The 13240-nt window shown below is 41.7% G+C and overlaps 2 protein-coding genes across 2 annotated transcripts in view; both read left to right on the plus strand.

Moving 5' to 3' along the window:
- Positions 1-13240, plus strand: part of LOC119859699 (protocadherin alpha-C2-like) — a 290055-nt gene that overhangs the window by 9503 nt on the left and 267312 nt on the right. The gene's annotated exons all lie outside the window — the stretch shown is intronic.
- Positions 3400-5800, plus strand: LOC122461254 (protocadherin alpha-7-like). Its single transcript, XM_043520204.1, has one exon. It carries the CDS (start codon positions 3493-3495, stop codon positions 5065-5067), a length of 1575 nt encoding a protein of 524 aa, XP_043376139.1. The 5' UTR covers positions 3400-3492; the 3' UTR covers positions 5068-5800.

The following is a 13240-nucleotide window of genomic DNA, read 5'->3' on the forward strand; positions in this document are numbered from 1 at the left end:
AGAACAATCAACAAAAGGTTTTATTCTCTGATGTTCCGTAATAGTTCTTCTGGTGTCAATGGACTTTTTTGTCAGATGGGACATAAAATCTTCTATTGGATACTAGTACTTCACACTAGTTAATACTTCTCTCCTGTCACTTATACAGTTACAGAAGCTCACAATGCAAATGCTCATATATTACCTTACAACATGGGATATGGATGTTTTAAGTGAGATTAATTCATGCAGCAATTTACAAGCATTCAATAAAATCTAAACACTAAGCACATTATTATAATTCTAATGCCTATTTTAACAATACTAATACAGAGATGAACCAGACTGATTTCAGCTATTTGTTTGTCAGTATTCAAGTAAGGCCTGGGGACCTTGGCATAAGCTGGCACCTGCTTTGCCAGCATCACAGCATAGACAGAGCCATTATGTTAGTGACATTATTCATGAAAGAAGTTGGGAGATATGATTATGAGATACAGATTTCCCTTTTGCAGCAGCAAGATCACTGTAGCATTTATTAGTCTAATTTTATTTCTGTAATTTTCAGTGGTAGGCATGGACCCAGTTTGCGGAATTGGGGCTTCTGTTATCACCCACAACTTATTTTAATTTACATTTATATATACATTTTGGATCCCAGTTGTTCCCCCTTGTCTTATTTCTTTCTTGTCTTTCTTTTGAATATACTTGTGTGTTAAGTTTAACCCATGCTAATTCATTATACAGTTTATTTTTATTCTATTTTAACTCATTATTTTAGGTTATTGATTTTATTAAAGGATAAACTGGCTTATTTCCAAAGGTTTTAATCATCCTTCTATATCTGTGACCTGCTTGCTTCTTGAGATCCTGGAGATTTTCCTCTGGTTATGTCAATAATTCCAGGAAATGTGTGGCATCTTCTGATTTTTGAAATAAGGAAACATTGAAAAGTATCCAAAGCATTTCAGGATATGAGAAAGCTTGGTGCACTGTGCAAACAGTTCATTAATGATAGTCCTTAGCTCAGACAGCTTCCAATATAAAATGGAGTTTACAGTCTGAAAGACTTAGGTCTCTAAGAACTAGAAATAATAATGCTTTTTTCACTTTGTGATTTTAAAACAGGATAAAATACCATACTTTTACATTTGGGGTGTGCACTGACTTAGAGTATATGTGGTAGACTCCAGTCTTCGGGCAAGATGAAGAACCTTTTTCCTATCCTCGAAATTTAAACAAGTTTCATGTAATAGTTTTGGGCTGTTTGATTCTCTGGACCCTTTCAGATCAATGACAGCTGACGTGACCTTAATAAAGATTTCTTTTAAAAGGGAGCACATAAACTGGAGCATGTTATTGGCTCGTTCCATTTCTGGTAAATTAATTAAATGCCGAGTAGAGTTTCTGGCTATGTTCCCTAGGTCTCCTGTTTGATAGATACTTTTAAATAATTAAAAGTCTGAATCTTGCTGGTCTTTATTTCCACTCTGCGGCTTTTCTGTATTCAAGCTTTCCACCTCTTAATATAAACCCAGGGTTGTGAGTTCAATCCCTGAGGGGGCCATTTGGGGCAAAAATTGGGGATTGGTCCTGCCTTGAGCAGGGGGTTGGACTAGATGATCTCCTGAGGTCCCTTCCAACCCTGATATTCTATGATTCTATGATTCTATGAAGTGATCTTCCACTAGCCTTCCCTGAGAGGCCTCTGTGCCGTTTCATATATTTCAGGATAGCCGGAAGAGCACCAACCTGTTCTGAAAGTTTCATGTTTCCATTGTGCAATGCATTAAGAATTTCCATTACTTTCATTAAATTAATTCAGTGGCTTCTTGAGCTATTCCACTGCAATGTGTCTTTGTCGTGGACTGCTCAGGTGGGGATTGTAAGAGGATTGCCCGCCGTCAGGTGGGTTCTGACTGGAGAAAAGGAGTATTTGTGGCACCATAGGGACTAACACATTTATTTGAGCATAAGCTTTCGTGAGCTACAGCTCACTTCATCGGATGCATCGGACTGGAGAAGATGCGAATTGCCAAACCCGCACCATGTTTTTGCAGGCTGGTTTAAGTTTAGCCATCTTCTAATCTAGAGAGAAAGTTCCGTAGGGCTTTTGAGTTGCTTTCTAGAGGCGAGGCGTTGCTGGGGAAGCAGAGATCTGGCTGTAGTGATCTATCACAATATAGAGTCACTTGATGTCTACCCGATAATTTATATTTAGAAACACAGGTAGAGATTTTGCAAAATGTCTATTCATAAATGCAATAAGAACACCGGGCATGAAGTAACGGTATGGGGATATTTATTCAGAAATACGTCATATTACAAAATAAAACGAGCACCCAGCTGAGCAAAAGGGAAAATGTTCCTTGTGTTTTCACATTCACTTCACTAACAATCACTATCACAACACCTAACTTACATGTAGTTGTAGTTAGCAGGCCTATTATAGTTCACTGTGACTTGTTAGTTCCATTCTGTGTACAATCATTAGCTGTAAAGGGACTCCCCAATGCATTTCGTAAAATAAGGTGGAAAGTTTTCAAATGAAAGTGTACTTTTTTAAAACCCGAACAAGAATGATGTTTTGCTTTTTCTTTTACTGAACACCTTAAAGGCTTTCCATCTTTCACTTTCTGCATTCAGATAAGTATAAAAACTATATTATATATTTCCAGTTAGCTGATGCAGTGATTTCCTCTTTGCAAAAGACAAAACAAGTATGAGAGATCATTAATTTATATAAAAAGAAAAGGAGTACTTGTGGCACCTTAGAGACTAACAAATTTATTAGAGCATAAGCTTTCGTGAGCTACAGCTCACTTCATCGGATGCATCGGATGAAGTGAGCTGTAGCTCACGAAAGCTTATGCTCTAATAAATTTGTTAGTCTCTAAGGTGCCACAAGTACTCCTTTTCTTTTTGCGAATACAGACTAACACGGCTGCTACTCTTGAACCTTAATTTATATACTAACTTAGCTAACGCTAATATTGGGGGCGGAGACCAGGCTACAAGAATCTCACCTCAGGGATGGCAAAAAAAATTAGACATCATGTACTACAGCCCACAGTATCAGCATTGCTCCAGATTTTTAACGATTATTCCTTCTGAAATTAAGTTCCGATGACAGGACAATCTACAAAAAATAAACTAGAGACAATAATTAAATACAGTTGATCAAAAGAGTCCTTATACCATAAAGGGAGGGGAGACGGGGGACGGGAAAGAATGATGATTAAATATAAGAAAAAGAAATAGCTAGCAGCAGATTTTATATGTACACCACAAGGTGTCGCTGTTGCCTGAACATACGTTTTCATTGAAAGGAAAAAAGACAGCTCCTCCCACCGTATTCGTAACAACATCTGCAGCAAATCAGAGATTGACCAGCCTTGCAAAGGTTTAATTCGAGCCGTGGAAGGCAAAGACGTGGCAGGATATATTAAAACGTATTTATTTTCTGGCAAAAACTTGGATTTTATTTGTTAGCCAGCTCTCTCCGCATCCGCAATGGCTCTTCTCCGGCGAGACTCCCTGGTACCCGGGCAGCTGCTGCGGCTGGTTCTGCTACACACGGCCTGGGAGGTGGGCAGCGGCCAGGTCCGCTATTCCCTGCCGGAGGAATCCAAACACGGCACCTTTGTGGGCCGCCTGGCCCAGGACCTGGGGCTGGAGGTGTCGGAGCTGGTGTCTCGGATGTTCCGGATGGTCTCCAAAGGCAGGGGAGACTATTTTGAGGTAAATTTGCAGAGCGGCGTTTTGTTTGTTAATTCGCGAGTAGACAGGGAAGAGGTGTGCGGCCAGAGCCCCCTGTGCGCCATTGACCTGGAGGTGATAGTGGACAAACCCCTGAGGATATTTCACGTGGAAGTGGAGATACAGGATATAAATGACAACGCTCCTGTGTTCCCTGTAAGTGAAGAAAATCTATTTATTTTAGAATCGAGATTCCCCGACTCGCGTTTCCCACTAGAGGGCGCGTCGGACGCAGATATTGGCACAAACTCTCTGCTAACCTATAAACTCAGCCCAAGTGAACATTTTACTGTAGACATGGGAACAAATGATGAAAAAAGTAAATCGTTAGTCCTTGTATTAAGGAAACCACTGGACAGAGAGGAAATCCCGGAGCATATTTTATTACTCACTGCTACCGACGGGGGCAAACCGGAGCTGACGGGCACAGTTCAGCTGGTGATCACTGTGCTGGATGTCAATGACAACGCGCCTGTATTTAATCAGTCACTTTATAAGGTCCAGTTACTAGAAAATGCACCAAACGGATCACTAGTAATTAAACTCAACGCCATAGATTTGGATGAGGGAATAAATAAGGATATTATATATTCAGTTCGCAGTGTCACTCCGCTCAGTGAAAGCTCCATGTTTAGCATAGATTCAAACAGTGGTGAGCTGAGCGTGAATGGAAAATTGAACTTCGAAGACACTAGTTTACACGAGATTAAAATCGAGGCTACGGATAAAAATCCGCATCCCTTGGCTGGGCATTGCTATGTTTTGGTGGAAGTGTTAGACGTGAACGATAACGCCCCTGAGTTAACAATAACGTCTCACTCTCTGCCGGTGCCGGAGGACGCTCCCCCGGGGACTGTGGTGGCTCTTATTAGCGTCTCGGACCGGGACTCGGGAGACAACGGCAAAGTCACCTGCTCCATCCCCCCGGACCTGCCCTTTCAGCTCGTCTCCACCTTTAAGAATTATCACTCGCTGGTGCTGGCGGAGGCCGTGGATCGGGAGCGAGTGTCTGAATATAAGATCCTGGTGAGAGCCAGAGACGAAGGGGCCCCGTCTCTCTCGGCCAGCAGCAGCATTTTGGTGCCGATCGCGGATGTGAACGATAACGCGCCTGCTTTCCCTCAGCCCGTGTACACGGTGTTTGTGAAGGAAAACAACCCTCCCGGGGCCCATCTCTTGAGCGTGTCGGCGTCGGACCCGGACCTGCGGGAAAACGGCTTTGTGAGCTACGGGGGTGGTGGAGCGAAGTGTGGGAGAGCAGCAGCCCCTGTCCAGCTACATCTCGGTGCAGTCGGAGAGCGGGCACATCTATGGCCTGCAGCCCTTTGACTACGAGGAGCTGCAAGTGCTGCAGTTCCAGGTGAGCGCGAGGGACGCCGGGTTCCCCTCCTTGTGCGGGAACGTGACTGTGCAGCTCTTTGTCCTGGATGCAAATGACAACGCGCCCGCAGTGTCCCCGCCTGGCTCCGGCCGCGGGTCGCCAGGGCCCGAGCTGGTTCCGCTGTCGGCCGGCGCAGGGCACGTGGTGGGCAAGGTGCGAGCGGTGGATGCGGATTCCGGCTACAACGCGTGGCTTCGCTACGAAGTGCAGGAGCCCAGGGCTGCGGGGCCTTTCCGGGTGGGTGTGTACAGCGGGGAGATCAGCACCACGCGGGCCTTGGAGGAGGCGGACGGCCCCAGCCAGAGACTCGTGATCCTGGTGAAGGACCATGGGGAGCCGGCGCTGTCAGCGACAGCCACGGTCAGCCTGTCCCTGGTGGAGAGTCCCCAGGCTGTGAAATGGGACTCGAGGCAAAGGGTCGGGAGCGAAGGGCCCTTGGTTGACACGAACGTGTCTTTAGTGATCGCCATTTGCTCGGTGTCCGGGCTGTTTGTGCTGGTGATTGTCGTGTACGTTGGCCTGAGATGCCACCCGGGTCGGGAAGTGATGTGCGGTCCTGGGAAAGCCACGGTGGTGAGCTCGAGCGAAGTGGGGAGTTGGTCCTATTCCCAGCGCCAGAGCCGGAACCTGTGTGTCGGGGAAGGCACCGCCAGGAATGACCTGATGGTTTTCAGCCCCAACTTCCCTCCCTCATCGAAGATTGAGGGGAACTGGAAACAGGAGCAGCTAATCTGTGATGGACAGGTTAGTCATGTAACTGATTTAATAAGAAATCTCCTTCTGAGGTATAAGAGTTTATTTTACAGGATTTTTATGTTGGCTACATTATTATGATTTCATAATGTGGTCTAAGAGAAAGCCATAATTTACATAGAAATCCTGTTTATCAAAATTTCCAAAACGGGCTATTGGAAAGCAGGTGAGCGGTAATTTGTTATGGGAACGTCTTTTTTATTAATAGTATGAGTCGATGTAAACTCCTTTGCAGTTGCAAATTTAAGGGTAAAGTTGTTGTTTTTTTAGAAAATCATACTACTATTTTAAGATAAATGGTGAACTTCTTTTCCATTGTTGGAAATAGATATGATCATATTAGCACCTGTTGCCTAACAGATTGTATTTAGGTTAGGGTCCTATTCTCTTTCACTATTTTCTATTTCTTCAGACCTATATATTTTAAAGAAATCTACACTAGATTTTCTCTATGAATACTATGACTTTCAGCCTTTGTGTGATTGTTAAGAAAGTCTGGTTGCTCCAGTGTGTTTCCTTTCTCAGTGATCGTATACCTCGCAGTAAGGTATTTCACAAATGTAGGTCTGCATGGTGTTCGTGAAAACATCATCAAAGGTGCAGCAGTCCTTTATGTGAATTTGGTTTTATTCTTAAGAACTCTAAAATTATTTGCATTTGAGCAAAATCTCACCCAGAAATTTTTCGTTTTTGATAATCCCAATGTCATCAGGCTTCAGAAAAGAAGCATTAGTTCACAAAAAATCCCTTTGGAAAGGTGACTCTTTACTTGGTATTTTTTTAAATCTGAATTTGAGACATTGTCTGTAACATGTCCTCATCTGTTGGGCATTTTAAATATCCCTAATTCAGTAAGAAAAAAATAAGTTGAGATTTTAAAAGTTCTTATTTAGCTCATATAGTACCGATAGGAAGTGAAGAGAAGCTGTCAAATGAAAAATGAGGCATCACATGAAGGCAGATAACTAAAAAGTGACAAATTTTGTAAGTGTTCATATGAAAATGCTAGAAGTCTAAATAGTAAGATGGGTGAATTTGATATCTTGAACTTGGTATTAAATGAGAATATTAGTGTAATAGAAATCACAGAAACTTGGTGTATTGATGACAATCCTTGTAAACAGTAGTACTTGGATGCAAAATATATTGTAATGACAGAGTAGGTCATGCCCGTGGGGGAGTGGCAGTATATGTGAAAGAAAGCACAGAGTCAAATATAGTAAATATCTTAAACAAATCAAATTGTACAATAGAATCTCTATGGTTAGAAATCCCATGCTTAAATGAGAAGAATATATTAGTAGGAATATACTATCAACCACCTCACCAGGATGGTAACAATGATTGTGAAATGCTCAGGGAGATTAGAGAGGCTATAAAAATAGAAAACTCAATAATAAGGGGGGATTTCAATTATCCCCATATTGACTGGGTACATATCACCTCAAGCCAGGATGTAGAGATAAAGTTTCTAGACACCATTAATAAGTGCTTCTTTAAGATGCTAGTCCTGGAACCCATAAGGGGAGAGAGAATTCTTGACAGTCCTAAGTGAAGCACAGGAGATGGTCCCACAGGTGCATATAGCTGAACCACTAGCTGATAGCCACCATAAGAAAATTAATTTTAACATCCTTGTGTAAGGGATGAAATACCAAAGAAACCCACCACATTAGCATTTAACTTCAAAAGGGGGAACTAAACAAAAATAAGGAAGCTAGTTAAACAGAAATTAAAAAGAACAGTCACAAGAGTGAAATCCCCAAAAACTGCATGGAAACTTTTAAAAAACCCCATAGTAGAGCCTCAGATTAAATGAATACTCCAAATTAAAAAACATAGTAGGAGGACCAAAAATGCCACTATGGCTAAACAACAGAGTAAAAGAGTCCATTTAGAAACTAAAAACTATCCTGTAAAAATTGGAAGTTAAATCCTACTACAGATAATGGAAAAGAGCATACACTCTGCAAGTCAAGTGTTAGAGTATAATCAGATGGGGGAAAAAAAGAATTTGAAAAGCAACTAGGAAAAGACACAAAAAACAAAAGCCAAAATTATTTCTAAATACATCAGAAGCAGGAAGCTGCCAAAAAAACAGTGGGACCACTGGGTAATCGAGGTGCTAAAGGAGCACTCAACAAAGAGGAGGCCATTGCAGAGAAGCTAAATGAATTCTTTGTATTGGTTTTCACTGCAGAGAGTGTGAGGGAGATTCCCACACTGAGCCACTCTCTTTACATGACATATCTGAGGAATTGTCCCAGTTTGAGGTGTTTATAGAGGAGGTTTTGGAACAAATTGATACATTAAACAGTAATAAATCACCAGGGCCAGATGGTACGGTTATTCACCCAAGAGTTCTGAAGAAACTCAGATATGAAATTGCAGAACTTCTAAATATGGTAAGTAACCTATCACTTAAATAAGCTTCTGTGCCAGATGATTGGAGGATAGCTAAGGTGACACCAATTATTTAGAAAGATTCCAGAGGTAATTCTGGAAATTACAGGCTGGTAAGCCTGGCTTCAGTACCAGGAAAATTGGTTGAAAGTGTAATAAAGATCAGTGTTATCAGGTAGATTAACATTATATATTGGGGAAGAGTCAACATGGCTTTTTTAAAGGGAAATCATGCCTCACCCTACTAAAATTCTTTGAGGTGGTTAGTAGATACAGTGTACTTGGACTTACAGAAAGCCTTTGACAAGGTCCCTCACCAAAGGCTCTTAAGCAAAATAAGCAGTCATAGGATAAGAGGAAAGCTCCTCTCATGGATCAGTTGCTGGTTAAAAGACGGGAAACAAGGGGTAGGAATAAATGGTCAGTTTCCAGGATGGAGAGAATGTTCCCCAGGAATCTGTACTGGGACAAGTTATTTTCAACATATTCATAAATTATCTGGAAAAAGGGGTAAACAATGAGGTGGCAAAGTTTGCGGAAAATACAAAATTACTCAAGATAGTGAAATCCAGAGCAGATTGTGAAGAGTTAAAAGGGATCTCCCAAAACTGGGTGACTGGGCAGCAAAATGGCAGATGAAATTCAGTACTGATAAATGCAAAGTAAATTATCATAAATTGTTTTATAAGGGTTAGGCATTAAACAATCTCATACTTTCTAAATAATCCTATATCCTTCCCTTTTACTGACTGATTTCACATTTTACTTAACTATTCCAAATGATTAATCTTATTAAAATAATTTAAGAGAGGTAATAACCTTATGTGGGGAGCAGAGCACATACAGCACCACTGATTTCCATTTTCAGTATTTGATTTTGTTTCTGAGCATTCCTTTTGTCCCCCTCTTCTGGAATTTCTTTGAAGGTATCTGAGATGTGTCATGTCTGGAAAAACAAGAACCCGTGGCCAGGCAGAAGTTTTTTTCTGTCGTAGAACATAGACAGGGAAGTTAGAGGCCTCTCTCCCTCCATGTGCGTGTGAGTAGCCGAGCAATAGAGTATGAAGAGCTCTGCTCTGCTTCTAAATTTGTCTCTTATTCACAGTTAGCTAATTTGCAGATATCTAGTTAAATAAAGGGCAAAGTCGAATCTACAGATGAGAGATTTGTGGAGTGATTTCGAAGAACTGAGAAGAAGAAAGCTACGCTTCCAGAATCTACGGCCCCACACTGTGCTTATACTGTTACTGGCCCGGTAAGGGACAATATGTTGCTTTCCAAAATGAATGACATGAAGAAGACCCCTAGGAGACACCTGAGACTTATTGATGTTCTTGGTGGGTTAGAGTCTACTAATCTTTTTTCACTTTCTTCACTTTTTAGAAAATTAAACTGAATGATTACAGTTGTCTGATACTAGGGACTCCCATGTCCCATCCAGTGCTCTTGACTAGAAGACTTTCTAAAGGTGGGGAAGAAACCCTCATCTAAATCTGTGCCATGTGCTGTACTAATAACTTGAAGCTCTGTGTCATTTCATATCGTAGTTCTTGAAGATGCTAGTACACCGATTGCTTTTCAAGATAACTAAAGTAGGTGTTTACCTACATTACATGACAATTTTAGGTAAATTATGCAAAGACATTATTTAATCGAAGATTTGGGGAAAGGGGACACAGAGGTGTTATTTATACCCCGATCAGGTATATGCCGAAGTGGAAGACAATTTCTAAATATTCAAGTCTGTGGAAGAGACAGACGATATTGCTACAGCTGAAGAGGTGGAGAAGGGCCTCGACACCGATTAATTTTCACCTGAAGAGTCAGATATGAAGTCGGAGTCTATGCAAATTAATATTTTAAATACAAGATGTAAAAATAATTGATTGTACACGAGAATCTATACTGTGTTTTGCATTATTGTGCTTTATTTATATGAATGCATCTACATCGAATGATCTCAGAGGGGAGACCTTTATCTTCCATGGATTTCTTCAGAGATGTACTGGTATAAATTGACAGAAGAATTTCGCTCCAGCTAGGGAAGTTACATTCTGACCATCCTTTCTCCATGGCATTTATAATTAGATATAGTGTTGTGCGTTTGCTTTTCTAAAAGCGGTTGTGTGTATTGATAATGCAAACTGGTTGACGTGAAAAATTTACAAATTGCTACATCCCAGCCCAGCAGGTGAGTGATCCTTACGAAGAATCTGAAAGACATTTTGGATCCTAGAGAATGAGTGTTGCTAAAAGAATGTAAATTCTTCTTCTTCTTCCTCTTCTTCGCAGCAGGAAGAACAAAAATTATAATTAATAAACTATTTAGATGCAGGAAAATATTTTTAAAATATCAAGCATGTATTGGAAAAACCCAAGAAGTTCTGAAAAACGGGATTTCCTCAAATGTTGTGCCCCGGTTATTGATGCCAGTCAGAAATAAGAATTCTCATGATTCCCCCTGTATTTAAATAATAAAAATACAGGATAAATGGTGACTACTGGAGAAGAATTAGGAGATACTAATTCAATTACAACCCATTATTTTTTGCCTCTTCTGCTTACTCTCAAACGCCGCACTTAAAATTATTATTCTTTATAGACGAGAAATTAGGGGGGCATTTTCCTATGTGAAGACAAGTGGCAAGAAAATAGAGTTCAGCTGTGTGTGATCATAGAAATCGATGGATACTAGGAAATTGCACAGCGTTCAATAGTTAAATAGCTAAGTGCACTTCATCATATCAGCTTCTAAACCCGTCCCTGCAATCTCTTATTCACATTACTTACTGATCCCAGTAACCCCACTGGAGCTCAGTAGGTACGAATCAGCTCCTAAGAATTAAAGATACAGGACTGCGTACTTAGAGTCTAAGATCTTCAAGACAGGGAATAGGAGTTCGGTATCTGTATAGTAGAATGTAAATGTGCAGCGTATATACATGATAAGAAAGATAAAATAATAACAGAAAAACAGACAGTTTATAAGATAATAAACCAAGTGATGTATTTAATAAACCCTCCAGTTGTTTTGAAGATCGCAGTTTTTAAGGGGCTCATGTTCTGAAATCATCACAACAGAAAATAAACACCGGACATGATAAAGTCTTGTACAATGAAAAGAAGTGTTATGGGCACACAGGCGCTACTAATGTTACCACTGAATATATAATAAAAACAATGTACTTCAATATACCCTAAGTTATCACAAATTAAAATTCGCATATTTCTATAAAATTTAAAAACATATTGTAAAAAAATGTCTGAAAAAGGGACAAGAATATGAACAATAAGAAGACAAAATACAAGCATATGAAATAAAAATAATCATAACAATTATGTTACATTTCTACATTTAGTCACATGGTGTCACTGTAGACCAAAAAAAGGACTTCGGTGAGAAAGGAAAACGGAAGCCACTCCCAGGTCTGTCCTGTGAATCACGTCAATATCAAAGGACGGATCAAACCGGACGCAGAGGCGCTAGATTGAGCAATTTGCAAAGATACGGCTAAAATATATTTTAAATTTTTTTGCATTAGCCACGTCTTAACTGGAGAATTTTGAAAGGAGAGTTTCCGAGATGGCTCTTCTCCGGCGAGACTCCCTGGTACCCGGGCAGCTGCTGCGGCTGGTTCTGCTACACACGGCCTGGGAGGTGGGCAGCGGCCAGGTCCGCTATTCCCTGCCGGAGGAATCCAAACACGGCACCTTTGTGGGCCGCCTGGCCCAGGACCTGGGGCTGGAGGTGTCGGAGCTGGTGTCTCGGATGTTCCGGATGGTCTCCAAAGGCAGGGGAGACTATTTTGAGGTAAATTTGCAGAGCGGCGTTTTGTTTGTTAATTCGCGAGTAGACAGGGAAGAGGTGTGCGGCCAGAGCCCCCTGTGCGCCATTGACCTGGAGGTGATAGTGGACAAACCCCTGAGGATATTTCACGTGGAAGTGGAGATACAGGATATAAATGACAACGCTCCTGTGTTCCCTGTGAATGAGCAAAAGCTGAGTATAGCAGAATCACTAACGCTTCCAGGTTCGCGTTTCCCACTAGAGGGCGCGTCTGACGCAGATACTGGTACAAACTCTCTGCTGACCTATAAACTCAGCTCTAATGAATTTTTTACTCTAGATGTACACAAGAAAAACGACAAACGCAAATCTGCTGAGCTCGTGTTAAGGAAGGCTCTCGATAGAGAGGAAATTCCTCTTCATAATTTATTACTTACTGCTACCGACGGGGGCAAACCGGAGCTGACGGGCACAGTGCAGCTGGTGATCACTGTCCTGGATGTCAATGATAACGCGCCTGTCTTTGGTCAATCCGTGTATGAGGTCAGTGTAACGGAAAATACAACTGTTGGGGAGTTAGTCGTCAGACTCAACGCCACCGATTTGGATGAGGGGATTAATAAGGATATCGCATATTCTTTTAATATTCTTATTGGTCCCGAAGTAAAAGACATGTTCAGTATAGATTCTCATACCGGAGAAATTAGAATCAAAGGAGAATTGGATTTTGAAGGTACTAAATTGTATGAAATTCAAGTCCAAGCTACAGATGAAGGTCACGCTCCAATGGTCGGACATTGCAAAATTTTGGTGGAAGTTTCAGACGTGAATGATAACTCCCCTGAGCTGGTCGTGACTCCCCTTTCCCTGCCGGTTCCCGAGGACGCTCCCCCGGGGACAGTGGTGGCTCTTATTAGCGTGTCTGACCGGGACTCGGGAGACAACGGCAAAGTCACCTGCTCCATCCCCCCGGACCTGCCCTTTCAGCTCGTCTCCACCTTTAAGAATTATCACTCGCTGGTGCTGGCGGAGGCCGTGGATCGGGAGCGAGTGTCTGAATATAAGATCCTGGTGAGAGCCAGAGACGAAGGGGCCCCGTCTCTCTCGGCCAGCAGCAGCATTTTGGTGCCGATCGCGGATGTGAACGATAACGCGCCTGCTTTCCCTCAGCCCGTGTA

Source organism: Dermochelys coriacea, chromosome 8 (genome assembly GCF_009764565.3).
Source record: "Dermochelys coriacea isolate rDerCor1 chromosome 8, rDerCor1.pri.v4, whole genome shotgun sequence".
Classification (NCBI taxonomy): Eukaryota; Metazoa; Chordata; order Testudines; family Dermochelyidae; genus Dermochelys; species Dermochelys coriacea.

Bases quoted from the DNA above. Each gene is read 5' to 3' on its own strand.
- LOC122461254 (XM_043520204.1), top strand. From the start codon at position 3,493: ATGGCTCTTCTCCGGCGAGACTCCCTGGTACCCGGGCAGCTGCTGCGG.